At 46.7% G+C, this 27,903-nt stretch overlaps 1 protein-coding gene across 1 annotated transcript in view; it reads left to right on the plus strand.

Moving 5' to 3' along the window:
- Positions 1 to 27,700, plus strand: part of SLC13A4 (solute carrier family 13 member 4) — a 42,224-nt gene extending 14,524 nt beyond the window's left edge. Inside the window, exons 3-16 of the mRNA XM_045564600.1 lie at positions 4,333 to 4,469; positions 6,411 to 6,583; positions 7,000 to 7,054; positions 9,481 to 9,520; positions 10,485 to 10,565; positions 12,598 to 12,782; positions 16,003 to 16,122; positions 17,264 to 17,365; positions 18,736 to 18,837; positions 19,733 to 19,830; positions 20,049 to 20,173; positions 23,539 to 23,700; positions 24,545 to 24,682; positions 26,982 to 27,700. Of these exons, the coding sequence (XP_045420556.1) occupies positions 4,333 to 4,469; positions 6,411 to 6,583; positions 7,000 to 7,054; positions 9,481 to 9,520; positions 10,485 to 10,565; positions 12,598 to 12,782; positions 16,003 to 16,122; positions 17,264 to 17,365; positions 18,736 to 18,837; positions 19,733 to 19,830; positions 20,049 to 20,173; positions 23,539 to 23,700; positions 24,545 to 24,682; positions 26,982 to 27,119 (1,656 nt within the window). The 3' untranslated portion in view covers positions 27,120 to 27,700. The remainder of the gene's footprint in view (positions 1 to 4,332; positions 4,470 to 6,410; positions 6,584 to 6,999; positions 7,055 to 9,480; positions 9,521 to 10,484; positions 10,566 to 12,597; positions 12,783 to 16,002; positions 16,123 to 17,263; positions 17,366 to 18,735; positions 18,838 to 19,732; positions 19,831 to 20,048; positions 20,174 to 23,538; positions 23,701 to 24,544; positions 24,683 to 26,981) is intronic.
- The last annotated feature ends 203 nt before the right edge of the window (positions 27,701 to 27,903 follow it).

The raw sequence follows: 27,903 nt of genomic DNA on the forward strand, positions 1-27,903 counted from the left end.
AGGCAGGATGGATGCAACACATTCTAGAAAACGATTAAAATAATCCTCAAGAATCTCAGAACTCTGGTGTCCCCTAAGGGATTCTGAATACCCAAGGTGTTACTGTGAAAGAAAAATCAATGGGCTGGAAAACTAACAAACAACACCACCGAATGGGATTTACTTTATAAAAATGAAAAAGCAGCCCTGTGGCTTTGCGGTGTGCCTGGGCCCACTGTGTGTGCTAATGGCCTCGGAGCAGACCAGCCTTTGAACAGAGCACTTAGCAACAGAAAGGGTCTCCAGGAGTCCTGGCTATCAAAGCAGCAGGCCATGCTAGCTGGTTTGCATGTGTCATTTAATCTTAGCAACAACCTTACAAGGTGAGGACTCATATAACCTTCATTTGCTTTTAGATGAGAAAATGAAGCCCAGAAAGGTTGAATAACTTGCCTGGGGTCACACAGCTGAGTCTTGGCTGACTCCAGAGTCCTCACTCTTCCCCACTTGACTGTGCTCCCTCTGTAACCACAGACTAATCCTGAGCCCCAGGCTGTGTCTCTCAAGCACACGGCATCACTTACAAGGGGGCAGGGAGGGAGTGTGAGTAGACCTAAGCCCACCCAACACCCAGCGAGAAAACAGCACAGAGCCACCATCCCACTGAGTTGGGCCTGGGGCTTACACTGGCCCAGGGAGGCTTTCGCACTTAGGGCCAGTGTCAGGAACACGAGCATGAATGAAGACAAGAAATGTGTGCCAGCCCATGCTGTCTGGGAGACCAAGAAAACTCCCCTAGAGTAGAATCAGGTGAGGGGTTTCCAGCTGGTCCACCCCGTGTGGCACGTTGTCTAGTAGGCTCTGGATTCAGATGGACCTGGATTGATATCTTGACTCTGCTCCACAGTGACCTTGGGAACGTTCCTTAGCCTCTCTGAGTTTCCTCATCTGTAAAGTGAGATGCTAATAGTACCTGCCTCACTGGACTGTTGTGGAGCTCAAGTGAGAACGTGAGTGCACAGTGCAAGATGCCCCGCACAGGGAAGGCTCTCTCCACCTGTTGGTTGCTTTCCCCTTCCTTTGAGCAAAACCCATAGAAGGAGAGTACCTGTCATCTGGGCACTGAGCCTCCTAAAAGGCCATCACAGACAAACTGGTGTTCTAGAATGGCATGTGCCAAAGATGCAGAAAACTGAAATGTCGTCAGTGAGTCCCCTGAGAAAGTGACCCTGGTGGCACTGACTTTACAGCTTCACAGAGGCCTGTGTGTCATGGGGCCGGTGGAGGGACCATCACCTAGAACTACTGTGTCTCATGTCTTCTGTGGGTTTGCTCCTTGGTAGACAGAGGAAAATGAAGTCCCAGTTGGGCACCAGAGCTGCCTCCTGGAAGCCTGGGAAGGTAATATTCATGAGAAAGGGTGGAGACCCCAAGCTCAGCCGTGAACAAGTTTAACCAGAGCAAAGGGTTCTTGCTCCCAGGAAATGGTCACAGAGAGCAGACGTTCCTCCTCCTCTTGCATAAACCTCATCAACCAGATGCAATGAAATTTCCATGGGGCAAAAGAGAGAAGGGTGAAATGGAGGTTGCCTTTATTTTGGTTTCGGTGTTATCCAAGTGTTATGTGTACACAGTTTCACAGTCAAATATTGCAATACCGAGAAGTCTGCACTGAAAACCAGCATCCTCCTTCCCCATTCTTCCCCCTCTGAGTCCCACCCCACCCTCAGCACCCTCAGTCAATAACTTTTAAATTTGCTAACTACTTCTTCTGGCATTAGGTTTCATATTCCTATAGTTTTTTGTTATTTTTGTATTTTTGGGTTTTTGTTTTTTTTTTTTTTGAGACAAAGCCTCACTCTGTTACCTGGGCTAGAGTGCAGTGGTGTGATCATAGCTCACTGCAACCTCAAACTCCTGGGCTCAAGTGATCCTCCTGCCTCAGCCTCCCGAGTAGCTGGGTCTACAGGCACATGTCACCATGCCTGGCTAATTTTAAAATTTTTTTTGTAGAGATGGAGTCTCACTCTTGCTCAGGCTGGTCTTGAACTCCTGACCTCAAGTGATCCTCTGGCCTCAGCCTCCCAGAGTGCTAGGATTATAGGCATGAGCCACCACACCCGGCCTCCTATAGGATATTCTTATATTAGTCCTCAAGTTCTCACTTTTAGACATCGTTAGTTCACTGTTACAGCAGATGAAGATTTTGTTCCTTTTCCAACCCCCTCTTCCCCTCCCTCCATCCTCTCAATATAGTTAGATTTCAATTTTTGTTAATTCAGTAACCAAAGTGTAACAGTATAATTATGTAAATATTATTTACTTCAAATACCACCTGTTTTACTATATTTAAATTCCCTTTCCTGTGTTCAATTTTTGTTTTTTCTGAAGTTAAAATGTTCTTGTTTTCTCACTTTAAAAAGATTTTTCAATTAGAAATTAAACTTTTCTATATTTTTTCCTCTCCATTTCTGTCATGGTTCTTCCAGTTGGGAACAATGCTCATGTATGTGACGAATATTTATTAAGCATCTACTTTTGCATATTATTCTACTAGGTGTTAAGAGGTACAGAAAGGAACCATTAACAGCCTAAAATTTAGTTGAGAGGCAAGTACACATAAAAAAAAAATAAAACAAGCAAAAGTACAAGCAGGTAGCAACAATTCAATTGTTGCCTCCAGTGCTCTGGGGTGCGTGGAATTCCTGGTGCCCACAGGCATGTTCTGGAGTCAGAGGCTGGAGCCACAAGGAAGGTTTCCCGGAGAGGACTAGACCTGAACTGGGCTTTGAAATCTGATCGGAATGTTCAGGCAGAGATAGAGAAAGAAAACGTTCCAAGTGAGGGAATCACGTGCAAGTTTGGTCCATGGAACCTGAACATATGAAACATCTTTTTAACAAGCCTATGTCTCCATTTCCTCATCATTAAAAAGTGGAAAGAAGTTTATAACTGGTACTGTGGTTATGGAAAAGAAAATCCCTATTCTTAGAAAATATACAGTGAAGTATTTAAGAGTAAAGAAACAAAATATGTGTAACTTACCCTCAAATGGTTCATTCAGAAAACAAAAATGCAGACAGATAGTGTATGGGTATTCCTTGTACTACTTGCATTTCTGGAATTCTTTGTAACTTTGGAATTATTGAGAATTATTTAAATTAAAATTTTTTTAAGTTAAGTTATAAAAACATCTTCATCTATCATAAGGAAATAATCACATTTATATAAGGATAATGACTTAGGCAGAAATTATTCTTTGCTTTATTTGTAGTAGTAGAAAGAAAAAAGAAAAAAGGAACCAAACTAAATATTGAATAATAGGAAAGTGGCCAAATAAATTCTATGCTACATTATGTACATTAACATAAATTTGACACAGTATGGTACATTATGCTGCCATTAAAATGAATTTTTCCAATAATTTAAGTCTCATAAGAAAATGATCCAGATATGATGTGAAATGGAAAAAAAGGGAAGATATATTAATAAAATGATACATATTGTATAAATCCATTTATCTATATAGACATACAAAAAAACATTGAGGGAAATATGCCCAAGTATTAATAAGTAGTAGGTTAAGGGTAATTTCATCTTCAAATTTTTCTATATTTTGAAGTGTTCCATACTAGCATGTATTACATTTCTAACAGAAATAAAAATAATTTTCTGAAATTTTCTAAAACACATAAAAAATAAAGCCAGGTGCAGTGGCTCATGCCTGTAATCCTAGCACTCTGGGAGGCCGAGATGGGAGGATCACTTGAGCTCAGGAGTTTGAGACCAGCCTGAGCAAGAGAGAGACCCCATTTCTACTAAAAATAGAAAAAATTAGCTGGGCATGGTGGCATGTGCCTGTAGTCCCAACTACTTGGGAGGCTGGAGCCCAAGAGTTGGAGGTTGTAGTGAGCTATGATGATGCCACTGCACTCTAGCCCAGGCGACAGAGTCAGACTCTCTCAGAAAAAAAAAAAAAAAAATTCCAAATAATATTTGTGGACAAACAAAAATGTAATAATTTTAAAGATTAATATAAGATGATAAATATGTGTTTATTTTTTAAAACCATATTCATATCAGATTTAAATATAGTGATTTTATGTTTTAAAAAGTGAAGAAGAATATCTACCCTAAAGGGCTATTGGCCGGATTAAATAATCTTTGTAAAGTGCTTTGCTCAGTGCCTGCCCACAGTAGGCACTAGTAGCTATTCTACAGTGTTCGGCTAGATAGTAATCTTCACTCCCCGCGCCCCTTTGCCGGCCTCTTTCTTGAGAACCAGTTCTTGCTGGGCACGGCCCATGCTCCCAGCCTGGGAGGGGTGGCTGAGCCGTGCTGGCCTCCCCACAGGTGGCGGCCGAGTACTTCAAGAACACCACGCTGCTGCTGGTCGGTGTCATCTGCGTGGCGGCCGCCGTGGAGAAGTGGAACCTGCATAAGCGCATTGCGCTGCGCATGGTCTTGATGGCCGGAGCCAAGCCAGGCATGTAAGTTGCGTCTGGGGTGCTGGGCTGTAGCGCATCCCCCAGCGCCCAGGGTGCTACTGGGACAGTGATCCTGAGTCACAGCGGGATGTCCCCTCAGCCTGTTTTCTACTAACGTGGATGGGATGACACCAGAGCCATGGGGCTCCCGCCTCTCCCTCCAGGAACGCCTGTGACCATGGAATAGAGATTTGAATCTGTGACTTTGGTACCCTTAGAATCATGATCTAAAGGACTTACATGACAACCTAGACTGCAAGGGCGACAGGTTACAACACGTAAGTGGCTTATTAGGTATAACAAAACAGACCAACAGAAATTGTTTCTCAACCTTTTTCCTGTGTCCTAGGGAACCCGGTGGACGAGGAAGCAGGTGTCTTTTCCTTTGTCATTTAAGAAGACATGGATCTTTCCTCCCACCCACCCTGAGTTCTGTCCTCGGTTCAGACCACAGACCAGTTAGACACGTTGCATTTGGCCCTGCTCTCTGCCGCTTCCTCTTTCCACCCTGCTGTCAAGAAGGCCCCAAGGGAAGGATTCCCACCCTTGGGGAATGCGTCACCATGTCAGAGTTGACAGTTTAGCGTTAGCCTCACTGCTGCTCCATTGAATACCCCTACCCTGACCTTCCCTTTGGAATATCCTGCTCACTTCCTGGTTCACAACTTTCTTGCTACATTTTATGTAAGCCGCCCTGACCCCTTTGAGAGTCAAAGAGAGCATAAATAAATAAATAATATAGTATTCATTTTCAACATTAGCATTTGGATGAATACAGGTCATGCTTGGCTTGAAAGCATGATCCCGGCTCCCAGATTGTCAGGTGGGGCTGCCAACCACAGCCGAGGCCACTCCCCTCGCACAGTAATAATCTTGTGCCCACACTTAGTCTCCTGGGCACACAGTGGCATCTCCTCACATCCTGTGTGGAGTCTGTGGCTCTTTAAAACCTCTGCGTACTCTCTGCGAGAGATTGTATCCCCTTCTTCTCCACTCCTCCCTGTTTAACTCATCACCCAGCAGGTTGCCACCCGCCATGGTACTGTTACCAGTGCGTGTGCAGGACAGGCAAACTGCTGTCACTGTCAGCCTGAACAGAGATACCGTCAGGACTGGGGCCACCCAGACATCATCCACATGATAAATGTACTGTCCCCAAATTGTGCAAAGTCAGCGATTCCACCTAAGATAATAAACACGGGCAGTCTTTGTGTTGGCTTATCTTATGGAAACTAGAACCATGTCCCTACAGGCACACATTGCACAATGTTTCCAAAGTCAAAGGGGAATAATGTGATGGTTATCTTTGTTAGTGTTTTCCTACAAGCATTGACTGTTCAAGATGCCAACTGAAAAAAGGTGCACACAGTGATATGGGTCACGTCTGTGACTGCAGGGGCTATCCCTTCAGCTTGGTGACAGCAGGATAAGTCGTGGGCAGACCCATGAGCTCCAAACATTAATCTCTATTAGGTCACTGATAACTACGGTGCCTTGGCTGCAAAGCAAGGAATGTCATGGTACTCATAGAATCGCTGGCTGTGAGAGCAAACAAATCATTCCCTTATACACACACATCATCATCACTGAGCTCCAACTAATGTCCACAGAGAGAGGAGAGCAAGCAGTGAAGCCACACCCTTTGACCCCTACTACCAAAGCTATTTTTTGCTTAAGTGAGGGCTTTTTTCTGGCTGAGTCCACCAGCCCACAAAGTGTGATTCATTCATTCAGCAAATAGTGATTTAATGCTTACTCTGTGCCAAGCACCGGAGCACAAAGCTGAAAGGCACCCTGTGGGACATAAAGACCTGACTTTCTGGATAAATGCCAGCAGTGGTTGTCTAGGCCAACCCCACCAGGTTGGTAGGTTGGTAGGTTGGTAGGTTTGCAGGTAGGGCCCGGGGATGGGATAGGCTCTGCCCGGCACTCCTTGCCTTCCAGGCTGCTGCTTTGCTTCATGTGCTGCACCACGCTGCTGTCCATGTGGCTCTCCAACACCTCCACCACCGCCATGGTGATGCCCATCGTGGAGGCCGTGCTGCAGGAGCTGGTCAGTGCTGAGGAGGAGCAGCTCGTGGCGGGCAACTCCAGCGCCGAAGAGGCCGAGCCCATCAGTACTGTTTGCTGGAGTTCATCTCCCCCTTGCTCCTCCAACCTCCTCCCCGGGGCCTCCTGCCAGGCTCCTCCTGTGTAGCTGCCCAACATGGTGCCCTCCCCGTGACCCCCTCACCTACGCCCTCCCCTCACCTTCCACCTCCTCTCCGCTCTCCCCTCTTCCCCACTCAGCCCTTGCAACCTGAAGCTCTCCTGCACCCCCATTACCAGCTCTTTCTTCCTCCTTTACTTATGGGTGCCCCTCTGCTCCTTGTCCCCCAAATGCCCAAGGGCTACCACAAATCCCTGGGGCCTGTGTGCACCCACGAGCCCCACTATACCGTCAGAGTGGAGAAGGGGAATCGTCACCCACCACACCCCATGGGGGCAGCTCCAGCCTCCACGTCTCACTCCCTGCTTTTCTTTGCTACTGCAGGTCTTGATGTAAACAACAGCCAGCCTTCTCTGGAACTCATCTTTGTCAATGAAGAGTGAGTATGACCGTCCTCCCCCCAGACAGGGCCTCAGAGACCACTGGGGAGGTCGGGAAAGACAGGACTTGGGCCCACCAACAGCTCTTTTAGATGCAGGGGTGCAAGCTCCCCATCTTGCCACCCCGTGGGTCCCCCCACTTCCTCCTTAACCACAGGGATTGCAGTGATGAGGAAATAAAAAGACTACACTGAATCAGAGTGGATATATGAATTGTCCATGTATCTGCCAAGCAGAATTTCATCTAAACTGATGTCCCTCTTAGGAGAATAATATGTTTGGTCTATGAATGGAAAAACACTCACATAATAGATGTCACTGGAGATTCCTGGAGAATCATGAAATATCTTATAGGTATTAGATATGGTCTTAGTAGAGTCGGTCTTGTTAGATACGGCAAAGAAAACTTAGGTGACAGGTTGGGGACGGGGGCACAGGTGGTGAGAGGGCCTGTGAGGGTGGGAAGGAGAAGTGCAGCCTCAGACATTCCTGAGAGGTGGGCCCAGTAACAGCTGATTTCTTTTGGAGATTCTGTTGCAAAATGTGGTCTTCAAGGCATTCCGGGATGAGTCATCCACATTGAAAAGTTGGACTTGAAGTACAGCTCAGCCTGGTGATTTTCCCTCTCGTAAGGAGACAGCGTGCGCTGAGTGACATCACAGGCCCTGGACCGGAGCAGCAGGGTGCCCTCGGGACATGGCTCTAGTTTTTCTCCCACCGCGGTCTTCGTCATAGCATATTGGATATCTTGATGATATCTCAGGCAAATCCCCTAGCTCTTCTGGTTCCTTTCAGATATTATAACAGTCCGATTTTCAGACATTTGGAAATCTAGTCCAGATTCATATCAAAGCTTTAAGCTCTCAGCCAAAGCTTCTCCGCCACCCCAGCCCAGGCCTGCAGAAGAAGAAGGGTAAAAGTGAGGGGGAGGGAGTGGCCCTTTCATGGCTCCTCCTCCCCTTCCACTTCTGCAGGGTTAGGGCAGAGGCTCCAGGGTGCAGGGAAGATAGAGGGGCAAAAAGGGTCTGGGCTGGAGTTATTGTCGTCTGGGGTAGGCCTCTCTGAGATGCAGACCCTGCCCTTCCCCTTGCGGGGCGCCTGCTCTCAGGGCCTGTGGAGTAGCAGGACCCCTGCGTGGCCCCAGGCGTGGCGGCAGGATAGTCCCCCCTCCAATCCGGCCCTTGGCCGTGCCCTGGTGGTTCACTGCCCCACCGCCCCTTGGTTCCAGGGTTGCCTCTGCCTCGCTGGCAGGGCCTTTCCCAGATGGCTCTAGCCCAGCTTCCATCCATGTCCCTACCCCTGAGAAGACGCAGCGTCGCCGCCCTGTTGGACACTGATGGTGCAGGTGGCCAAACCCAAAGCAAAAGCTCACATTGTCCCTGGACCTCTCTGAGCATCCTTTGTGCTGCTGGGAGCCAGGGCTGCTTGCTGGGTGTGCAGGTGGCACTCGGCTCTCACGGTCAGCGCCCCGCATGCCATCCGAGGGTCCTTGCCTGCCCTCCTCGCCCAGCGTGGGAAGGAGGGAGGGGAAGTGTCACAGCACATTCTCCTGCCAGGCTAAGAACTCTCTGCAAAGAAGGCTTCACTCTGAATGCCTGTCAGCTCCCTCCGCCTCCCTGATACAACCTGCAGGGGGCGTCGCCGCAGGTCGTGTCCTGCACCCAAACGCTCATCTGTCTTCACAGCGTGTGAGCAGGTGCCACCCACTGTCCTCAGGACTGAGACAAACCGGAAACATTCACTGAATACTCAGTGTGTCAGTTACACTGATGGTTAAGTTCTCACTTTCCTCTGTCCTCAAGGCAAAGGCTGGGGACCAACAGGTACGGGAGGGACTCAGCAGGTGCAGTTGCTGATCAGAAATTCTCCCCTTCTCTCCTTCTCACTTGCCTGTCCCTGGGTGTAGTCCAGGCCCTCCCTGCTCCTGCCACCTCACATAAGCACGTCACAGGTTCCTCTGTCTAGATAGTGGTCTTCCCCAAGTCAGCCAGTGAGGACGTGGTCCAGGGTGCAGGCTTTCTGGTCAGACAGCCCAGTCCGCCCCTCAGCATCTGGGCACCAAGCGATGGCGTAAATAGAGGTGGTAATTCCTGCCCCATAGATCTGTTGTGAGGATTCACAATGTCGTGACAACTAAAGCCCATATATAAGTGCTCAGCACCTAGTAAGCACCCCACGTGTGCTACTGTCAGGAGAGTTAGTACCGCTGCCTCTGCCACCGGGAGGAAGCAGCCCCCGGCTCCATGAGTCCTGGCAGCATCTGAGAAGGCAGGGAAGCCTAGGGAAGATCAGTCTTCTTTGTAGGCTACAAAACTGGAGTCCACAGAGTTTCAGTCCCTGACACCAAACCCCCAGCGCGGGAGGAGAAGTGCCCTCTCCTGGAGTCTGGGCCACGGTTGCTCCTGTTTCCTTTGCTTTGTTCCAGCACGTCGACTGCAGACCTCACCTCTCTGATGCACAGCAAGGTATGGCCTGGGGCTTTCTCTGTGCTTTGGGGTCACTTGAAAGTCCCTCAAGATAACTCAGGAACAGAGATGCCTGGCAGCTTGTCCTAGAGCCCAGCAGCCCCCACGGATGTAAGGGAGGGGAGGTGCTCACACGAGTCGGAGTGTAAGAAGGGCCTGGGCGGTTCTGGACCCCAGTCTCGAGCACTGGCTTTAACCACATAAAGTACAGCTAACTTCTTTTCATGGAAACTCAAGATTCAGCCATCCAGATTTCTAAGAGCCACAGATTCAACCTTAGAATTCCTCTCAGCAGGGATTCCACTTACAAAAAATTTTTTTCGAGACAGGGTCTCGCTCTGTCACTCAGACTGGAGTGCAGCAGTGCAGTCATACGTACCTCACTGCAGCCTCCAACCCCAGTTCAAGTGATCCTCCAGCCTCAGCCTCCCCAGTAGACAGGACCATAGGTGTGCACCACCACGCCTGGCCACAGAATCTTGTTATTAAAAGGGACACATTTATAGGGGAAAGCAAAGTTAACTGCACCACCTTGCTACTCCACCCAGCCCTTTCCCCCCAAGCTGGTTTTACATCTCTTCATGAGAGACCAGTTGAATTGTGGACTTCGCTGTGGTGAGATTTTAGTTTTCATTTTCTTTGTTTAAAAAAAAAAAAAAAAACAGTCAAAGGTTCTTCATTACCTAACAAAGCCCCAGAAAGTCCGGCTGTCCTATAAGGACAGAGCCACGGTCTACCAAGTTTCAAAAGCCTCTTCGAGCGGGGTGCTCGACCCCAGGCTGGCGGGGGGGTGTGGGACAGGGGCAGGTGGGGGGGGCCACTCCTGTGTGTGCTGTCCCACAGTGCTGCTCTCATCCCCACGCGCTGATGGGGTGGCCTGGGATGACTAGGTGCTTCTTTCCAAGGCACCCGGCTCCCCACATTCTCTTCCTAATAGAGCGATGGATGGCCTTTGTCCCAACAGAACCTGAATGGTGTGCCTAGCATCACCCACCCCATCAAGACAGCAAACCAACACCAGGGCAGGAAGCAACACCCGTCCCAGGTAACAGAACCGCACCTTCTGGCCCTGTTTCCTACCTAAAGTGCCTTGAGCTTTCCAAGGGCACTGGTCTTGAAGCTGCGAGGGAGGCAGGCTGGTCAGCTGTCACCAGGCACCCTTTCCCCACATACGTGTCTGGCCTGTGTGCACCATGATGAGACATCCAGCTCTCCTGACTTTGGCAAAACAGCCCACCTTCTACGCCCCAGCTTCTTCAACCATCAGAGCTAAGGGTTGGTCTAGATCAGAGGTGCTCGAGCTATTCCTCAAAGGTGCTTCAGGGATGCTGAACTTTTTTTTTTTTTCTTTTTTTAGTATCCTTAGATTGTAAGGCAATCTTATGCTTTTCTGCATAAATAAGGACCTTCCTGGTACTGTACCACTGAAACAAAACACAGAAATCAAATGAATGTTAAGGCAACTGTCACTTATAACCCTTGACTTCCAATTTTTGTGTTCATCAAAACAGTCTCACTTATTCAACATCCATCATCATCATAAATAACTGCCAGCATTTATTAAATGCTTATTATTTACCAAGCACTGAGCTCAGCATTTTCTCTCTGGTCTTGGCTCAGTGAGGTAGCGGCTTTGAACTCCAGTTTTGCAAATAAGGCAGAAAGATGAAATTATGTACCCAGGGCTGAAGAACTATGAAGAGAAGCATCTTGATTCAAATCCAAGTCTCCCTGACCACATGCAATTAACCCCCCGGGGTACTTCCAGTTACAAAATAGATGTATGCCAAGTCTTTCTTCAGCCCTCCTAGGAAGACAGGGCTATAGTGAAGGGCTTTGAGAAATGTACCAAGGTGGCCTCTTCCCCACTGGTTTTCTTATGACCTGAACTGCTGACAGTTGTGCCAACAGGTCTCCTAGTCTAGTGAAGAATCAGTGAGAGTGGCCAGGCATGGGGGGCGGGCAGGGCAGGGCACTTGCTTCTTCAGTTTCCACTGGAGTCCAGAGCTCGGCAACGTCGCTGGCCCTGAGAGGTTGCCATCAGGACCAGCAGGGCCTGAGAGGACCACAGCTAGGCTGGGGCTTACATGCAAGGGGGAAGAAAAAAGCAGGGAGGAAAAGCCAACAGGCAGGAAGAAGAGAGTGAGGAAGGGAGGGAAGAAAGAATCACACATTTCAACCCTTTTCCCAATGAAAGCTAGATTTTTAATGTAATCCAAGCCTTATTTTTCAGCTGTCTCCCCATCAGGACTTGATGGGCTTGAATAGTCAGATTTGTGAAATATTCAGAAGTAACTTGGTGGGTCTTGGTAAGATTAGAAAGAGCCTGAGAGAGGGAAACGCCAAGTCCTGTCATTCTAACTCCCTATAGAATGACTACCTTCTGTCTGTTATTCAAACACAGAGTGGAGGGCAACCAGTTTTTCCTGGAGTTCAAGCAAAAAAACAAACCACGCTGTCAATGTTAATAACATTAATTGCCTGGGTGTGGTGGTACAGAATGCTGTAATCCTAGCATTCTGGGAGGTGGGAAGATTGCTTGGGGTCAGGAGTTCGAGACCAGCCTGAGCAAGAGTGAAACATGTCTCTACTAAAAATAGAAAAATTAGCTGGGTGTGGTGGCACACACCTGTAATCCTGGCTATTTGGGGGACTGAGGCATGAAGATCACTTGAGCCCAGGAGTTTGAGGTTGCAGTGAGCTTTGATCATGCCACTGCACTCGAGCCCAGGCAACAAAGTGAGACTGTATCCAAAAATATTAGTAATATTAATAACAAAACTAACATTATAGTTTATCATTCACTAAATGCCAGGAAGTGTTCTAAGCACTTTGCACATATTACTTCATTTACCCTTCACAACAAGGCAAAGAAAATATGCTTTTTCCCCATCTTACAGAAGAAACTGCAGCTTGGAGGCATGCCCAAGTTGGTAAATGGTAGAAATTGGGATTTGTCTTTCTGACACCCAAGCTCGAAACCTTTCTCCTGTACCATGGTGCCTTCTGCCTCTCATACTCTGTGTGCCACACAGCCGGAGCTGGGTTGGAGAGATCCTCTGACTTTCCTTTGGCAGGAAAAGCCACGAGTCGTGACCCCCAGCCCTAGGAACCAGGAGCTGAACAGAAAGTACAGGTCCCACCATGACCAAATGATCTGCAAGTGCCTCTCTCTGAGCATATCCTATGCTGCCACCATCGGCGGCCTGACCACCATCATTGGCACCTCCACCAGCCTCATCTTCCTGGAACACTTCAACAAGTAAGCAACTCCCTCGCTCAACAAGTATTTACTACCCACCCATGTGTGTCAGGAACGGGACCAGGTGCTGGGGATATAGCAGAAAACGAAACTGAACAGCTTCTGTACTGAGGGAAACAATTTAGTGCGACTGGAGAAGTCCAAATTCCACAGGGAATGCTGTGCTGGGTGCTTGCCATCTGCAGGGTGCAATGCCTCCCTGAAGAGGAGACCAGGTGGAAACCTGAAGGATGAGTCAGAGTCAACTAGATGAAGGCAGATTTTCCAGACAAAGCAAACAGTGTAGGCAGGCCCCATGGCAGGAGAATGGAGCACATAAAAGAAAATGACAGAGGGAAGAGGAGGCCAGGGTGCTGGGCAGGCAGATCTCCAGGGCTTGGCAAGGCCCACGCAGGGGCCTGGACTTCATCCAAAAGGCCGTGAGAAGCCTTTAAAGAATTTGAAGCAGGGAGTGAGGCGATCAGATTTATGGTTTTGAACACTCATTCTGGATGAAAAAATGGAGAACAGCTTGGAGAGGAGAAAGCAGGCAGCAGGAAGACAATTTAGGGCACTGCTGCAGTTGCCCAGGAGAGAGCTGGGGTGACCTTGGATGACAGTGCGGTGTGGAGGAGACATGGTCAGATTTGAGAGCTATTCAGAGGTAACATGATGGGTCTTAGCAGGATTAGAAAGGGCCTGAGAGAGGGAAAGGCCAACTCTGCCTCTCAGGCTCCTGGCCTCAACAGCTGGGGAAAAGAGGGCAAAGACGAGGAATGGGGTCTTGGAAAAGCCAACTCAGAGGTCGAGATGTCCAGTGGAGACAGAAGTCTGAATTTCAAGAGAAATATCTAGGCTGAAGGCATAGTTTTGGACTCAGTGGCCTGGAGGGCTGGTGTTATGGGTGTGCAGTGACAGGGCCACTGTGCCCAGAACGGCCTTATGCTTGGTTTAATGCTCTCCTGTCTAGAGATTCTTAATAACCTTTGAGCAAACATTCATTTTGCCCCTTGGTAATGGAAGTTGTAGGAGTAGAGGCTGCTTAGAATATATAAAGTAGAGCAGAGGACATAAAGATGAAGCTCAAATACTTAAAGTAGACTACAAAAGACAGAAAGAAACAGTATTAGGACAGAGGAACTCCAGGAAAATCTGGTGTTATTCTACCCAAGGGAGAAAAGTGTTGAAGAAAGAGGAAGCGGCTACAATATTTAATGTCAATGAATGATGATGCAAAATAAGGATAAAATGTGTGTGTTAGATTTGGTGACATGAGGTTACTGGTAACCTAGACAAGAGGAATTTGGCCAAGTGGTGGGAAAAGAAGCGAGATTTCGGTGAGTTGAGGAATAAGAAGAGATGAGGGAATGGAGAGTTGACTGCGGAGGGAAGGAGAGATGTGTGAGGACAGTAAAGGGAGAGTAAAGTAGGGTCAGGAAGGGTTTTTAGATGGGAGACATTTCAATGCTGGTAGGGATGATCCAGATGAGAGGAAAATTAAAGATCTGGGAGAGAGGGGATAACTGATAGAGTGATGTCACTGAGAAACAAAAAAGTGTGGGATCCGGAGCAGAGAGCTGAGAAATTGATCAGAAACAAGAGGAGAAACACATCTTTCATTTTAGCAGAAAGGGAAAGAAAGGAAAGAAGGAAAGAAGGAGAAAGGAGGAAGCAGAGGAAAGGGAAAAGGAGGTAGGAAGAAAGGGCAGAAGGAGGGAGGAGGAAGAGAGGGAGGAAAGAATGACCACTGAAGGACCTCATTCCCCAGGATCTAAGCTCATGGAGTCCTCATGCCATTTTACTCTGTCCAGGCTCTGAGTTCTGGTCTTTAATTTCTGGTTCATTTTGTGGTTGGGCCAATTCATATCCTTTTAGTCTACTTCTTGGGTGGTAAAATACCACATTTACTCAAAATTATTGCTTACCTGAGCAATGGGCACTCTGTGAATGAAAGGGGTGCTCCCTGCCTCCACACTGGTCTGAAAGCACCCCCAGGCTGTTTTTCTTGGCATTAGTGAACAGACCGCCCCCAAAGTTCATATTGGATGTTTCAAAAACCTACAAACTCGTTGTTAGAGTATATAGATATTCTCACTTTTAAAAAATGCTATAAATGGCATTAAGCCCTCACATTTATCCACAAAAAGCTATTTAATCTATTCTAAAATCGCATTCCTTTCCTGGGTCCAGGAGCAGGACCTGGGCCTGTCAGCCCAGGGTGGCCCACAGTGAGTCACTGAATGGTTTATGCCCTGTGGCATCCTCATGGCTCCTAAAGCACTTCTTCCCAATGCATCAGTGGCCCAGTCTGGCCTTTAGGCAGGGTACAAGCCGCCTCAACTCCAAGAAGCACACGTATAAGTAAATCCACGACCAGGCCACAGTGCAGTAGAGCAAATGTCCCTGTGATAATAGAGATCAAACACTCTTGCTTTCATTGCATTCTCTCTTTTAGGAATCCTGCAGGGCCTAGTGTGAGAAGAGGGGCATGACCGTCTCCCTTCTTGGAAGAGTTCTATGCCCAGTCCCCAAAAGAGAGACCCAATGAAGAAGAAACACAGTCATTTGGGCCTGAGCCTTACCTGGGCAAAAGTCATGGCTCACGTGTGGTCCATCCCATCTCCCCAGGAAACATCTTGAGTTGGGGGCCACAGCTCTACCTGATGATGAATGAGCAGTCCTCTGGGCAAATTCCCTCTACCTCAAGACAGCAAAGGATATTGAAAAAAATTTGGAAATTCCAAGTCCTAATTTTCTTCTTATGGGCTCCATTACTACCTGGAACCCTCATGAGGCCCCAGAGCCCAAAGTTCTCCAGAATTGGCTGCCCTGGGTGCCCCAATCAAAATTCACATTCCTTCAGTGAGTTTATACACCAGACTGCCCTCTCCAGTCTGTGCTGTCTTGAAAACCAGATGAATTAACTTACCAGAATCTTTATGTAAATTAAGGGCAAATAGATCCTGAGTAATTCTTTTGAGTGCAAAGTGCATACACTTTAGTGATACTCATTTTGATTGCTGAGATGCCTGTTTTAGTTTACTTTGTGATCCTTGTCTGGGCTCTGTACAGTTGCAACCGTCAAATAAGTGAGTTCTAGATAATGTTTTACCATATTCTTGTCATTATCTCTCCCTTAGCCCTGCTATTTGTCTTCTTAAGGAGCATTTAGCTTATTAGCCCAAAATGCCATATGGGATCCTCCCTTTTCCAATCGCTGACCTGGTTGTTTACTCCCCAGCCAGTATCCAGCCGCAGAGGTGGTGAACTTCGGCACCTGGTTCCTGTTCAGCTTCCCCATATCCCTCATCATGCTGGTGGTCAGCTGGTTCTGGATGCACTGGCTGTTCCTGGGCTGCAAGTGAGTCCCAGCACCCTTCCAGCAAAGCGCTGAGGCTTTCCTGTTGATCCCAAGGCCATGGCATTAGCCCTGGAGGGCTCTGCGCAAGGGGCCTGCCACGTACCCACGGAGGACGCCCCGTGGAGAATGCAGTGGACTGGATCGGGAGCCAGGCATTGTCTCTTCTAGACACTCCAAACGTTCAGACACTCAGTACTTCACTCTCAGCTCTACGATCAAACGTTCTTAATTCCAACGAAACAGTTAGAGGGCCTGTCTGATTTATTAAAAGTCTGAATTGGAGAGTGTTTAATGTAGCTTTATTGTTTTCAAAGCAATGCTCTCATAGCAAATAGAGTAATTCCAACTACTTTAGGAAATATGACTCCAAGTAGAATTTGCGTTAGGTTTAATTTTATTAGACATGACTTAGTAGCCTGTATGGAATATGCTCATATCCCTCAAATAATAAGTTAGACATTTCCCTTGTAATATTATTTCTAATATTAATCTACTTAGCAAGGCTTTTCTTCATAACCATCAGTCTACTCCAAATTTGATCAGTTTCAAACACATAAAGGGGAGATATATAATGTTTTGCTATCAGTCCCATTGGTTAAGAATATTCTCTGAGCTGATTTTTCTTTTTACTCAGAGACTGTTGTCAAACCAATGATGGCTATATACCTCTTAACTCCGGTATTGCTAATGTAAAACTAATACCAACTGTTACCCCAGATAAGCTTTGTCTCTACACAAATACACACACACACACACCCCCACGTGGAACAGCAAACATATACATCTAGACACATATACCACATTACACTGATTCTTTTACTTATGTAAAAGACAAGTATGTAGAAATAACTTCACGTAAGTACGCTTGCACAAGTCCATAAGACATAACTTGACATGGATACACGCGAGATATACCCCGATGGATACACCCAAAGCCTAGGGGTCAAGGTTGATGAGAGGCTGGAGAACGGGGCAGATGGAAGTTGTATGAATAGCTGAGAGACAGAGGGGTAGAGCATGTGAGTGAAGAGGAGAAAAGTGAGCACAGCAGGCAAGTGGGTTAGTATTTGCTTAATACTTGGTCTCCTCTGGGCCTCAGAAGCATGTCTTCTTTAGTCATTTGCTCATTCTCCCTTCTCAGTTTTAAAGAGACCTGCTCTCTGAGCAAGAAGAAGAAGACCAAAAGGGAAGAGTTGTCAGAGAAGAGGATCCAGGAGGAATATGAAAAGCTGGGAGACATTAGGTAAAAACCAGCCCTTCCCTTCTCTCCTCCAGGCGAGCAGACATAGCAGGTAAAGCAAGCACAGAAGCAGCCTTGTTCTCGACAGTCCCTGACACAGGGAGAATTTTCCACAACTATGAATCCAGCCATTTAGAAGATGCTATTTAACGCCAGAGTCAAGCTGGCCCAGATTTCAGATAGCCACCCTTCCCCTTTGCTATATTCAGCGTCCAAAGTATAGCCGCGGTGTGGGGGTGGAGTGCTGGCAGCGGGGCAGACGGAGAAAGAACAGGGAAAGACAGCGCAGCCACCCTCTCGGAATGTGCCGAATTTGCTCTACAGCCAGGACTCTTCACGTCGCTCAAATGGCCCTCTGCAGTGGCCCAGGCGTCACTCCAGGGAGCTGGGAGACTGTGCCGTGTTTAGAGCATACAGCAGCATCAGACAGAGACTTGAAGACAGAAGGTCAAGCATTCACTAACCAACCCTTAGCCACTTCTATCAGCTTTTCCACAGTGACCTGGCATCCTTTTTAGTTTGAGTTCTCCTTTTATGGCAGTTTCTCCATCGATGGCACGTACAGCTTTGACTGGGTAAAACAATTCAGGTAGACACTGTATTTTTTAAAAGTTTTAAGTTATAACAGGAATACATGTTCATTGTAGAACATTTAGAAAATACAAGAAAGATTAAAATTGACTTATAGTGTTAGCATCCCAGTGTTAACAAGTGTTAACATGATGTACTCCTTTCCATGCTTTTTTTGTGCAAAACTATATGTATTCTTGGCAAAATTAGAGTCCATACTGAACATGGTTGTATATCTTGCCTTTTTTCACTCAACATTATACTGTCATTATGTTCCCGTGTCATTAACTCTGCTGTAGAAGCATGATTATCAGAAGATGCATCTCAATTTAACATGTATTAGTACCAAAATGTATTCAGTGTCATGGGATATCATTGCCTATGGAGGCTGTTTCCATTCTTTAATAGGTAATGTTTCAGTGTGCATTTCTGGTTATCTTCTTAGATGATGGGAATGACCAAATTTAAGGCTCCTGATGTATATGGTCAAATGGCCTCAAAAAGGCTGTAGCAATTCCCACTCCCACCAGCACAGTGTTTGGGGGTGCCCATTTCACTGCATTCTCCTTGTAGGCTGTATGTGGAATTATTTTCCAAATGTACACTATAAATGTGGTCTCCTTCCCTTCCCACATAAATTTCTCCAGTAAACATGGTTAATGTCCTATTTTCTGGTAACACTCAGTCCTCTTCTCATTTCACAGTCAGCCATTCACAGCGGTTAGGCAGTAACTGTGTTTTATGTCTCAAGTGTTAGAACTCTGAATACAGAAGCTTAAAGAAATTTCTGTCTTATTTCATAGCTACCCTGAAATGGTGACTGGATTTTTCTTCATCCTGATGACAGTGCTGTGGTTTACCCGGGAGCCTGGCTTTGTCCCTGGCTGGGATTCTTTCTTTGAAAAGTAAGTGATACCTTTTTCTCCTTAAGAGCAATCCCCCTTTGCATCCCTTGAAGTACACAGTCAAAAAACAAACAAACAAACAACAACAACAACAAAAAAAAAAAAAAAAAACCAAAGAAAAAGAAAAGAAAAGAGCGACTTCCTTACCCAAATTCTTCAGGCAATAACTAACCACTGGTGTCCCTTCATAGACTCTCAGGGGCAGACAGGAATCCAGGAAACATTTCATTCCATGGGAAATCTACTCTTTTTAGGGAAGCTGCGTTGTGGATTCAGGAAGAAAATACAGTCTTTGGAGTCCCAGTCTGGAGTTGGGATCCAGGGCTACCACTTACTAGCTGTGTGACCTCAGTCTTCTTACGTGAGCTCTTGGAACCTCAGTTATCTCATAGCCTGTTATGAAGGTTAAGGGGTAAAATAAATCTATGAAGTACCAACTGTAAAGAGACGGTGGCCATAGAGAGGCTGAGGCCTGTGGAAGGAAGAGGGAGACGTAGGCTCTTGTACCACCCCTGCAGAACGGCCAGGGCCACAGGGCAGCAGCCCACAAGCTCTCCCAATACCAACTTCTCATTGGAGGTGTGGCCCTCACGGGAAAGAGGTCTCATCCTTTTCCGTCGTCCTTTATTGAACCAACTCTTGATCACTTCTTCTAGGACTGGCCCATAAATTCACACTAAGACATCTACCCTCGCCAGGCCCTGCCTCCAGCATTAACCATTGCCCATTAAATCCACTGTGGCATAGCACAGCAGCAACTGGCAAGAAGTAAGGTTGATGTCACCTCTAGACTAAGTCCTAAAAAGAGGCATTGTGTTCAGACTGTCCTGAGACATGGTGTTACTCCCGAGCATTCCCGACCCTCCTCCTCCAGCTGTGCTTTTCTCTTTGCTAGGAAAGGCTACCGCACCGATGCCACCGTCTCTGTCTTCCTTGGCTTCCTCCTCTTCCTCATCCCAGCAAAGAAGCCCTGCTTTGGGAAAAAGAGTGATGGTGAGAGAAGGTTCAAGGGAAGAAATTGGGGGTGGCTCTAGTTGGAGAATACCCAAATCAGAATGTTCTGAAGGAGACTTATCAAGGTCCTTCAGACTCCCCCCAGATTAGCAGAACAGTATCCCAAATCATCCAAGTCATCAGATGGGCCCCCATCTCCACAAATCACACCCATCAGGGTTTAACTAGCTCTACGTCTCTCTCTATCTGTGATTCAGGAGAGAACCGGGAGCCCTCTCTGAGGATGGAGCCCATCATCACGTGGAAGGACTTTCAGAAGACCATGCCCTGGGAGATTGTCATCCTGGTGGGAGGAGGCTATGCTCTGGCTTCTGGTAGCAAGGTAACCCTTGAATTCTGTTCTTATGGTCAAATATTTTTTCTGGCATCTTTACCTAATGAGTCATTACGGCCCTGGGAGGAAAGACTCAAAGGAGCTGAGAGGTGAATGTTCACCAAGTCACTGGGAAGAGAAGCAATAGAGCAGGATGGCCGTCCTGTCCTGCCCCGAGCTTCCTCAGTTGGCACTGCTGGGAACAGAGTTACTTAGAGGTCGGCCGTGCCACGAAGTCATGATACATAGGCATTCACACCTCAATTATGGGACCCACACTGCCACAAGCAAAAGGATTTTGTAGTCATCTTCTTCTGGGATCGGATCTGACGGTGGTGATGGGAGATGGGTCTGAAAGGGACCAGAGAGGTCCCAAGTGATACACTTGCCCTCCGTCAGTCTGTGTGCATAGAGCGAGCCACTTTCAAGAACCTGTGCTGAAGCCAATGCAAATGCTTCTTGACTTCCTGATTGGGAGGATTTGGGATGAGATCTTTTAAGTGGGGCTGGGGGGATATGGTTGAATTTCCTGAAGTGTTAGCTCTCCCTGAAATAGAAAACAATCCTAAGAAGGAATCAAGTTAAGGTACAGACTGTTTCTCCCTCCACCTTGGCATTAACCCATTCTAAACTTGGTTCGCTTTTGATTGCCCATTCATTGCAGGGCTGTGTACTATCTGCATCATTAATAATGTCACAGAATCCTACACTCGGCAGGAATTGTAGAGGACACTGAGTCCCATCTCCTACCCAGTGTGAGATTTCCCTCCATGACATCCCTGGCTTGGACACCTCCAGTGACATGGCACTCCCTGTGCAGAGAATAAAGAATAGTTCTTTACTTTCAGCCCAGATCTTCTATATGTTGTCAATTGTTGACTCTGGCTTTGCTCTCTGGAACCCTCTCCTGGGTAATAATTATTAAACTAAAAAAATCAAGTAGTGACCCCTTACCATCTGGTCTCTCTCCTTAAGACTCAGTACACTTGGCCTTGTTCAAACATGGTCTGGGTGGCAGTCAGTCTACTGCAAAATAGAGTAGTTATATACCCAAGCCTCATCTCTCACCTCTGATTCAAGCACCACCCTGCATTTTTATGGAAGTTTTTATAAAGCGTCCTTGGCACTCATGTCAACATTTATTGAAACTGAAGTCAACTAAAACCCTTCATTCTTTTAAATGTTAGCTACTATTAGACCTCAATTCCTCCACCCCATCCTCAATATATGCTGTTAATATTTATGTATTTATTTATTTATTCATTCATTATTTTTTTATTTAGAGTCTCACTATGTTCCCCAGGCTGGTCTTGAATTCCTGGGCTCAAGCAATCCTCCCACCTCAGCCTTCCAAAGTGCTGGAATTAAAGGCATAAGCCAGCATGCCCCACCTGTCAATATTTTTAATTCCAAGTTCAGTGTATTTATATTTATCCTTATTAAATTTCAGTTGTTAATTTTGGCCCCCTGAGTCTAGCCTGGTAAGACTTTTTTTTTTAAATCAAAATTGTGCACGTATTACAGATAGTACAGTTGCTATTTCTGTAAAACCTACTGACTACCTAATTTTAATAGTAAGTCAGGTACCATATATGTGATTCCTACTGAGTGAGAAATAATTTCAATCTTGACATTAGTGAGGAAAATCCAATGTAAAATGTTTTCATAACCAAGAGTTTAAAAAATTAAGACTTCCTTTGTTGTGTTTTGTCTACCTTTGCAGTCTGACTTATCAGTTTATTTCAAATTATAGTATATAATAGTTCTGGAAAAATAAACGTCATTAAATTATTTCATTTTACTTGCCAGTACTATTTGGATAACATGTTAAGTAAAACTCTATTTCTTTATAAGTGTACTGTTTCCACTCAACTAACTGCTCTTCCCTCCGCTGCCTTTGTCCAATGAGCAAGGTTTAGTGTGTCAGGAGAGGGAACGATTACAGAGTTCCTGTAGGCCTCGAGGCTCTGCACCAACCATTAATTGATGCGGTCTCCACATATTGGGTTTGTAGCTCTCAGTCAGTTGAGAGAAAAAAGGAAAACAAGTTCTCCAAGGCGAAATGGCTACAACAGAGAATTCTGAAGGCCTTTGGTCATCAGTTGTCTATGAGCTCGCTCACCAGGGGGTGGCCAGTGTACTGCAGAGATCAAATGAGCGTTTGATGAATTTGGAAAGGAAGAGACAACGTAGCCTGCTGACAATGTAGTGAAGGCTGTTTTTAGTAGTAAAACATGAGTAGCAGGACTTAGACCCTGCAGGATCATAAATCTCTCCCCTTGCTTTCTGCCCCACTCTCCATATCCTCATTGCATGTGCAGTCTCTGCGGTACCACAGGACAAGTCAGAGTATGTCAACCACAGAGGAGAGAGGAGGAGGAGGAGGGAAGGGAGAGAGGAAGAATGCATATGGCAACCTGGGGTTTTGTAGTACAAATACTGTATGGTATCCTTCATTTTTTAGGAGAAGGAGGGAGCCCTCACTGTTGGCAGGTGAACATCTTCCAACCGAATGAATTATTCCAAATAGGAATATTCATTTATTTAAGTAGATGTATATAAATGTTACTAATGAAAAAGGTTCAAGATGGGCAATATGCCTTCATATCTTGTGTCTTCAAAAAGTGCTGGCAGATAGTAGATCCTGATGTCTTTAATAGTAAAACATTAAAGCCATGATGGGATTTGAAGCTAAAACACATCGGGGCTGAATGACTAGGCGGCCGGCCAGTTAGGGGGCACCTTCTTCACTAAATGGAGGTAGACTTTTAATCCCTCTCTGCTTCATTACTCATGTAAAACTTGTAGTGTTCAACCCTGCCTGCTTACTCCCTAAAAAACACAGGAAAAGTTACTATCCAAAGATGTTGATAACTTTTTTCCCTTTCTTAGGTAATAAAATGACAGAAATGGATTTCCAAAGCAGAATAAAAGATTATACTTGGCAGTCTGTGTGAAGGGCATTGTCAAGTCAGTGCACACAGTAAGGGTGTCAGAGGCTGTGGAGGAAGGGAAACGAGATTAAAGTTGAGGTGTAAAGATCACCAACTTCTGCAAAGCCATCATGACAAAGTCCTAAGAAGAATCACAGAAATTAGGGTGGGTGGCTCTCCACACTTGGTGATGACCACTGATCAGGAAACCCAAAGTCTGAATTTGCACAAGCAAGCATAAAAAAGAATTTTCTGGGCTACAAAAATGATCTAATCATAAAAATCAGGTCCGTCTCTGGCTCCAGTCAGACGGAATCAGACAGATCAGACGGCCCCTGGTAGTCCAGCCCTCCCACATCCCTGACCTTCTGAAGTCGAACAATTCCACTTGGGATGTGCTTTTCCTTCTTTCTTCTTACTGTAACACCTTTCTTCCTGCAGAGCTCTGGCCTCTCTACATGGATCGGGAACCAGATGTTGTCCCTGAGCAGCCTCCCACCATGGGCTGTCACCCTGCTGGCATGCATCCTTGTGTCCATTGTCACCGAGTTTGTGAGCAACCCAGCCACCATCACCATCTTTCTGCCTATCCTGTGCAGCCTGGTGAGTAATGTGACTCCCAGACGTCCAGACAGGCTGCCCCAAGGCCTGCAGTGGTAGGCCTGGCTCCAGGCCAGCTCCCATGGCTGTACCCTCTCCTCTGGCTGCTGCCCACTGCCATTACTGATTGGTGTTCAACTCATCATTTGAAAAATGAAGTTTTTCAGCTGGCGACTAATAAATAAAAAGACACATTAGTAAAGCATAGAAAGAGTTCTAGAAACGCCTTTCTGAAAGAGTAGAATTGGTTTAGGAGCAGCCCTGAGCAGAAACAAAAGAATGGACAAGGCCAAGCACAGTGGCTTATACCTATGATCCCAGCACTTTGGGAGGACAAGGCAGGAGGATCACTTGAGGCCTGGAGTTCGAGACCAGCCTGGGCAACAAAGCAAGACCCCATCTCTCAAAAAAAAAAAAAAATTAGGAGTGGTGGTGCGTGCCTGTAGTCCCAGCTACTCAGGAGGCTGAGGCAGGAGGATCACTTGAGCCCAGGGATTTGAGGTTGCTGTGAGCGGTGATCGCACCACTGCACACCAGCCTAGGTGACAGAGCGAGATCCTGTCTCTTAAAAAAAAAAAAACTTCCTTAAAATAGCACCAAAAAATCAAACATCCCTCCTAGGAAGTAACTCAAAGCCATATTCCATGGGGAGTGAGTAGCATCAGCCCATTTAGGCTGCCAAGGGCACTGCATGCCCTGAAGACAGGGACCTAACTGCCCCCAGCACATGGCGTCCAGCTAAGGTCAGCCAATGCCAAGCCATCATTTAAAGCATGTTCGCGATGTTAAACACAGGAAACACAAGCCTAATCTCAACACTGATGTTTCTGTGAATTCTCTCTTCTAGTCTGAAACGCTGCATATTAACCCGCTCTACACGCTGATCCCAGTCACCATGTGCATCTCCTTTGCAGTGATGCTGCCTGTGGGCAATCCCCCCAATGCCATCGTCTTCAGCTACGGGCACTGCCAGATCAAAGACATGGTGAGTTCTGGTGCCTTCCCCCACCAGGCCCAGCTGCCATGAGGACAGGGCTGACTGGCTCCACACCCTTCCCCCAGAGCTTATTACACTCTAGCAGTGTCCCTGGACTGTCAACACTCAATATAGTGTAAGAAGGTTTTTGGTTGGTCCATATGTACCAAGAATAGCAATACTGTGCTCCCCCAACCCTTACCTGGCAGAAAGTGGGTACTTAGCTAGAGCTGGAACAGACACAGGCAGTGGCCGGTTCCAGAAGGCATGAGCTTGCACAAAGCTTTGCCTGTTTCTTCATTAGACCAGTGGAGATATTCATTCAAAAGGCTGCTGGTTTTTTCATAAAGGATGAAGTATGAGAAACTGTTTGAACCTAGAGTGAAAGGGGTTTTATGAGAACAAGATTCTTCTGCTCAACTCTCCCCCGAGCAAGAAACCTCTGAAGCACCAAAGGAAAATGAAGCATCTACCATTCATTTCTTAGTTTTCAGCTGGGCTCACAAAAGATGGCTTTGAGGAGACATTTTGCTACTGACTTTAGTGTTGCACTTATCCACTCTCCACTCCTCAACCTAGACCCATTGCTATGCTTCTTAATACCCAGGGCTGATGGGGGTTGGGGAGAGGATGGAAAACACTGATACAAATTACTGGGACCCGACTGTCCAACATACGGCCCATTCACCCTTGCTGATGGTCTGAAAACTGTTTTTCATGGGAGTCCAAACTTGTTCTCAGCAGTCCTGTAACATATCAAATGGAGGAATGGAAGAAAGGGTTTCAGGCTGGTGGCAGATATCAGGTCCTTTGGACTATTCAAACTGCTTATCTAAGTTATCAGTGATACTTCCAGGAAGAGAGGTCATGGCCATCCCTCTCTCTCCGTCCTATCTTACTGCATAACCCTCAGTCTGCTCAGGCTGAGCTGTGCCCCAACTTCCACTTCCTCTGCTGTGAGGTCCTTTGGACTATTCAAACTGCTTATCTAAGTTATCAGTGATACTTCCAGGAAGAGAGGTCATGGCCATCCCTCTCTCTCCGTCCTATCTTACTGCATAACCCTCAGTCTGCTCAGGCTGAGCTGTGCCCCAACTTCCACTTCCTCTGCTGTGTACCCCCACCATTCATCCCTAGCCTTCTATACTGGAATCAAATGATCCGAGACAGTAATTTTCAAAAGTCCCAGATGGCAAGTGAGCCAGTCCTGGGTTCTATTCTCAGGTTGGGCATTAGCTCAACACTTCAATTTCCTCATCTGTTAAATGAGGATGGAGACCCTTTCAGCTCCGAAGGACTTTAATTTAGTTGTGTTAGAACCTGCCCCTTCTCATTAGCTCAGAAACATGGGCTGTTCTCCATGCCAAAAGGCCCAGGGGGCCAGGATGATTGAGAAGTCCAGGGTCCTGGCCAGAAGGCAGGAGAGGGAGGACACGTCTAGCCCTTTGCTTGGAGCAATTTCCCAACATCCACTTTTCCCTTGCAATTTTCCCAACTCAATGCCAGCTAGTGGACTTGCACATTGTATGCTTGGTTACTGCCTGGAAGAATGCCAGCTGTCCTTACTGTATGCATTTTTCCATCTGGCCCTGGCTCTGCCATTCCTCACATCCCCTCACAGTCTGTCACTGTCATGGCAGAAATAAAAGGGGCAGAGCTATTGAGGTGCAATTCCCTCAGAAGAAAGCAGCAAAGCCCCTCCTCCAGCTAGCAGGCCTGTGTGACCTTCCTGAGGAAGGGCTGAGCAGAAGCAGCTGACCTGTTTCTCCAGGTAAACCAAGGTACACGACTTCCATGAGCTGTTCCTTGAAGAAGAAAAAATATGTAACAGTGGCAAAGGCTTCATATGATATAGCCCCTCATACAAGGTCCCTCTGTGTGTTTTTGCACATAAGAGGCTCTGAGAAGTTCCTGCTTTAAAGAGATCTGCTTAATTTTAGCACATTTCCCTATCAATAAACTGCAGAAATAGCTTCACATTCCACCGATCTGGTGTCCCAAGTAACTAACGTACCTTCCAGGCTTCCACTTTACGGTGAGAGTGCTGCGAGCAACAAGTTGGGATGAGTCTTATCACCCTCTCCCAGCCCCAATCTCTGTCTTTCCAGTCCTTTCACGGTCCTGCGCCACCCTACAAGGCAACAGTAGAGCACCCCATGCAGTGTCTGGAACCAATCAGGGCCGTGTGGACGGAGCAAGGCTTAGGCTAGGGGCCTAGACAGGGAGCACTTGGGGATTTGTGCAGCTGCTGCTGCCTGGTCACAGTGACTAGGGTCAGAATGACAGAGTGCTGGTTTGTGTCCTGCAGGTGAAAGCTGGCCTGGGGGTCAACGTCATTGGACTGGTGATAGTAATGGTGGCTATCAACACCTGGGGAGTTAGTCTCTTCCACCTGGACACTTACCCCGCATGGGCGAAGGTCAGTAACATCACTGATCAGGCCTAATACGAGTGCACAGACTGGCCTAAGGAGCTGCTGGCACCCAGCAGAATCTGAAACACAGGCAAAGAAAACTACCAGGAGCACAAGACACCAGACCCAGGCCCAAGGGCATTCCCCCTGCCAGAAGATTGCGCCATCTACAAGTGATGCGCAGAAATCCTCCAACAACCACAAACACATGCTTGGCTGTTAGTGCCTTCTTCCCGGCTTTCCCTTCCTTAGCACCACAGCTCAAAAAAAAAAAAAAAAAAGAAAAAGAAAAAAAATACCTAAAATTGTTCTTGCTTCCTCGTATCTAGCCTTTCCAATCAATTCTTTCTGAAGGGAGGAAAAGAAAGTCTGTCTTAGTTGCCCCTCAGAGGCTAAGCCTCACAAACCAGCCTCACTAGGTTTTATGCTATTCTTACTACCTTCTTAGGAGTTGAAGGAGATACCCAAATCATCCTACCTATGCAGGCAGTGAAACTAGTTCTCTTTTGGGGGAGAACTTCTCCTGGAACTTGAGACCTAACGTCAGCCCCTTTCTCCTAAGTGTTTCTATCCTAAGTTCTTTCCATAAAAAGGCAATTCTGAGTAGGTCTTCTTTGTGGCAATCAGTAAGTACTCTTTTATCACTACTTTGATTCTGTTTTAAGCATCTCTCTTCGATGGCTCCATTTACCTTGGCACCAAATTCCTGTAGAGAGGTAGTGGTCCCCTTTGGAAAGAGGCTGGTTTTGTTCTATTTGTCACGGGAAAGGGAAGTAGAAAGAAGACACATTGAGATTAGCATCTCTCTCTCCCTACC

The sequence above is a fragment of the Lemur catta genome, chromosome 11 (assembly GCF_020740605.2).
Source record: "Lemur catta isolate mLemCat1 chromosome 11, mLemCat1.pri, whole genome shotgun sequence".
Lineage (NCBI taxonomy): Eukaryota > Metazoa > Chordata > Mammalia > Primates > Lemuridae > Lemur > Lemur catta.